Consider the following 4158-nt stretch of genomic DNA (forward strand, 5'->3'; position numbering starts at 1 on the left):
ACCACTCCATGAACGTTTTCTTAGAGGCGTCACTCATAGCATCATAACCATATAGAGCTGGTGCAGGATACGGACCAATATAATTCTCATTCTCTCGCTTGTTAAATTCGTGTGGGAAGAAGCCTTTGAGAAGATCGGAGAACCCCATGGCTGCCGGTGTTTTAGATAGAGCCATAGGGATAAAACTGAACGAATCGATCCAACGCTGATTGAAAGTAGAATCGATCATCAGAAGCACCCTAGAACCGCGCATAGTAATAGTTGGACAAAGTTTCTGACTCACCAGATACTCTAAAACTATATAACTGTCAAAACCTGATGCATTGTGTGCTATAAAAGTATAGCCTCTGTATTTCTCCTGTCTGTAGTTCTTAATGAATGATGCGACACAGTTTGTTGTTTCGTAGCAGTTTTTTTGACCGTCCATATCCATAACGCATACAAAATTAGCTTCATGGCGCCCACATTGATAACGTGTTTCGAAATCGTAAAAGATATACTTATCACTACTTTCTTTGCGTTCGACGGGTTGTATATAGCAAGAGTGCGTAGTAGCCCCTAAAGGCTCTCTACAATGTAGGCATTTAGGTTTTTTACAGCTGTGTGGATTTTTCGACACACGATATGTTCGCGTGACAGGACTCCGCAATATTTGATTATAGTGGGGGTGTAAAGCCCGTGTTTCCACGTCGGGTTTTTATGGTTTTCAAAACACTGTTGCGATTTGCATATGCGTTTACAGCCTGTGCATTTAATGGTCTTGTCAGGTATACAATCAGTGTAACACACATTACAAAGCCAACTACAAAGGTGCCCCAGAGGGTTCTGGTAGGTCTTGTAACACCCATCGCAAACGTACGACGCCCCAAAAAAAGCCGTTTTATTTACGATGAGATAATAATGTTCGTCATGCAAATACAACCATGCTGTTTTCACATCTGGTTGGTCGTGCGTTTTGAAGATCGTGGGTTTTTTACATCCGGCTACATGATGGAATATCACAATTTTCATTTTCAAATGTTTCTGAAATCTGTCAACATCAGAGAACGAAACCTTATGTGTGTAGTCAAAACCCAAATCACTATGCAGATGCTTAGCATAATTCATCTTCTCATCATGCGACCATCTGCTATTTACATAATGTGCCAGGCAGAGAGAAAAGCAGAGATTGTCGTTACCAGCGTTATTCTTGGGGTTATACAAAGCATTACCTTTTTCTGACAATATTTGATCGTAACCAATGCTTCCTAGTTTTCGACGTCTCCCGACACCCCCTCCCGACATATTGCGCGCTATTGTCACAATTAATTCTAAAGAGTCATCGGTCAGTGAATTATCGTTACTCTGCATTGCTTGTGCGACTTGCTCCAGAAATGTGTCTGTGTTATAGCCATCGCCTGAGTTCAACATTGTTTGGATAGGGACATCTACGGCTGGCCCCCTTAACTCAACATTTAAAACGCTGTCCTGTGTTGCATTGCCCAAAGCCCTCGCTATTAAATCTGTTAAGGTGCTATACACCCTTTCAGGAACACTACCGATATCAGTCAAATCAATATTTCGCAGGTCGACATCTTGACGAAATTCAGCAGCATTAAAAAGGGGTATCTGTCTGGATGCTATTTCGGATGTTACCTTAGAAACGCGCCCCGCACCACACTGCACACCACCCTGAGGATTTTCTGTGGGTGATGGAGGGGTACTATAAGCGCTTGTGGACGGTTGGGGACCGGTCTGTTCATCTGTACAGGATCGTTTTGACGGCTGAACACTCGGAAAACATGCAGGTCTCTTATTACTCTGATCTATGTCTGGGGGGTCTGTATTTGATGATTGTGTAGCGTCTGTATTGGACGGTGTATTGCTGGAATACACGTCTGAAGGACCATTATGTGACAACTGTTCAGGGGACGGACTATCTAATTCTTGTGTTTTCTCACTGTTGCTTTCACTAGCGCTAGCACTAGGCATAGATTGGGCCCAGGCTTCGAATATTTTGGCATGTATAGCACACAAACGTGCAAAATCCTGAGGATTGCTTACTGCTCTTGTGTAATCGTCCTCGCATGGCCATTCTAGTTCCTCGTCACTACTATCGTCACACACACCTAAGGGTTCAGATTTTTTTGTTTTTTTGGGTGGCGGTGGCATTTTCTTTTTAATTTTTTTTAAATTTTTTTTATATTGTACACAAACTATAGCCTGTTTTTTTTACTGTGGGGGCATATTCATAGTCTTTTTAAGGCATACTATCATAGGTACAATCAGCGTATTGAGAGAGCTGACCTGATTGGCCAGCGTGGTGCCAAAACCTGTGACCAAATCAACCAAATGCGTGTTAGCTCTGACCTGGCTGGCCAGCGTTGTTCCGAAGTCTGTGACCAAACCAGTCAATTGTGTGTTAGCTGTTTGCAAGACATCTAATTTATTCTATATATTCTGCTAGATACAAAAGGGTTTCTCACCTCTGCAACTGTGTTAGGATCATAAGATACAGTGGCCGGGTAAGATGAAACCGGAACAAAGGAATGGTTGCGTCTTTTGGGCGGGAAGCCTTTCTGGTATGGCTCAGGCTGTAATAAGCATTAGATTAGATGCATTAGATTATTTTTTTTTTATACAACACAGCATTTTACCGTTTTTCTTTTCAACTCACCTCAATAAATTGCTTCTTATGCTTACGATGGTGAACGTTTTTAGGGGTAGCAGCTTTCACAGAGAGGTTTAGAGAAGCACGACCTTTTATCATGGTTGATTTCAGCCCTATTGTGCTATCGAGTAGCCATCACCCTTTACGGATCCTTTGTTCAGGAACGGATTGTCTAGACACAGAATATATATATATATTAGAGGACTAGAAACACGGTGATAAATTAAATAGTAATAAATATTACAGCCTGAAAGAGATAAATAGCCCCATAAATACCTGTTTCCAACGTTCTTATTCCTTATTAGAAGGACCTTTTGTTTTATGTTCTGGTGTGTTGGGGTCTGTAGGATCGGGCTACACAGCTCTTTTTTAAAAAACAAAAAACAAAAAATTAATGAAAACACAGTACTAAATCAATTAATGCTGTAGTGTATAATATATTTATAGGTTTTTACCTTGTGGTATAAGTGTTTCATCAACTAACACAGCCACATTGTCCCAGCTCTTTGTAAAATCACCTAATGACCCAAACTGCATTATACAACAAAAAAAAACTTTTAAGTCACAAATGACTGAATGAATTAAACACCTTACAATAAGCTTTTTTTTTTTAAATTTACTCACCAAACGCAGCCATTTCTGTAGAAACGAATCCTCTTTTCTTCAGAGGTCTTTGTTGAGGAAGCCTGAGAAAACGAGGGAAAATTTTTAGCTAGCACCTTAGCTAAAACTGCAGGTAAAAAGTGAGCAGTCAGCCTTGAAAACAAGGGTTTTTAAACACCACAAACCACCCCTTTATGACGATTTAACACCCACAACAATAGACCTCACATTTACAAGCTAACCACTGGGCTAACACGTGTTTTTACTATCGTCATATGGTACACCCCGCCCGCTTACCAACACCACGGTCAAAGTTTTAGCTAATTCATGAATGACTGAATGAATTAAATATCTTTGAACATCACGTTAAACATAAGAGGTGCTTTTAAATTTACTTACCACTAGTAGGTATTGCTGAAAAACGAAAACCTGCGTTGCTTTCACCAAGAAGAATTAAAAAGTGAAACTCCAGAGGTTTTTTTTGATGAGGAAAAACGTGGTAGCTATCTAGCTAGCTACCAGACTAGCTAGAAAAAAGCATCTAAAAAGAGACAGCTAGCATGAAACAAGGGGTTTTAAACAGTGCACTGCTGAAAAAGGATTCCTCTTTTTTTTTCTTCTCACAAAAAAAAGAACAACTCACTGGTATTGATTGTGGAAAAACGTGGTAGTAAGCTAGCTAGCTAGCAGAAAAGCTAAAAGTGTGCAGACCCCCGGGTAGTACGACAGAGTGACCTCATTCGGCGGTTTGTTGAGGCCGCCTCAGCTCAAGGCCACAAGACCCTCGTTGCAGGGGGCGTCGACCCGCAACACCGAAGGTCATCACATCCGCTAGATGCACTACCATATTCGGCCACTAGATGGCGCTCGCGGGGTGCCGACGTTCGACCGCGACGTCATCACAT

At 41.3% G+C, this 4158-nt stretch overlaps 1 protein-coding gene and 1 long non-coding RNA gene across 3 annotated transcripts; both read right to left on the minus strand.

Moving 5' to 3' along the window:
* Nucleotides 1-558: 558 nt before the first annotated feature.
* LOC120552718 lies at nucleotides 559-2736 on the minus strand. The gene is made up of 2 exons (XM_039790942.1): nucleotides 2657-2736; nucleotides 559-2573 (listed from the first exon to the last, which is right to left on the minus strand). The coding sequence occupies exon 2, from the start codon at nucleotides 2149-2151 to the stop codon at nucleotides 559-561; it is 1593 nt and encodes a 530-aa protein (XP_039646876.1). The 5' UTR covers nucleotides 2152-2573; nucleotides 2657-2736.
* Nucleotides 2737-2792: 56 nt separating this feature from the next.
* LOC120552653 lies at nucleotides 2793-3670 on the minus strand. Of its 2 annotated transcripts, XR_005638061.1 has the most exons (5): nucleotides 3653-3670; nucleotides 3275-3336; nucleotides 3106-3181; nucleotides 2927-3014; nucleotides 2793-2822 (listed from the first exon to the last, which is right to left on the minus strand). It is a non-coding gene; the product is annotated as an uncharacterized LOC120552653 (long non-coding RNA). The 2 variants fall into 2 exon arrangements; XR_005638060.1 differs by lacking the exon at nucleotides 3653-3670 and having other exon boundaries at nucleotides 3275-3374.
* Between the last annotated feature and the right edge of the window lie 488 nt (nucleotides 3671-4158).

Source organism: Perca fluviatilis, chromosome 22 (assembly GCF_010015445.1).
Source record: "Perca fluviatilis chromosome 22, GENO_Pfluv_1.0, whole genome shotgun sequence".
Taxonomy (NCBI): domain Eukaryota; kingdom Metazoa; phylum Chordata; class Actinopteri; order Perciformes; family Percidae; genus Perca; species Perca fluviatilis.

Excerpts from the sequence above, each read along its gene's own strand:
- LOC120552718 (XM_039790942.1), bottom strand. The coding sequence starts at position 2,151 with ATGCCACCGCCACCCAAAAAAACAAAAAAATCTGAACCCTTAGGTGTG.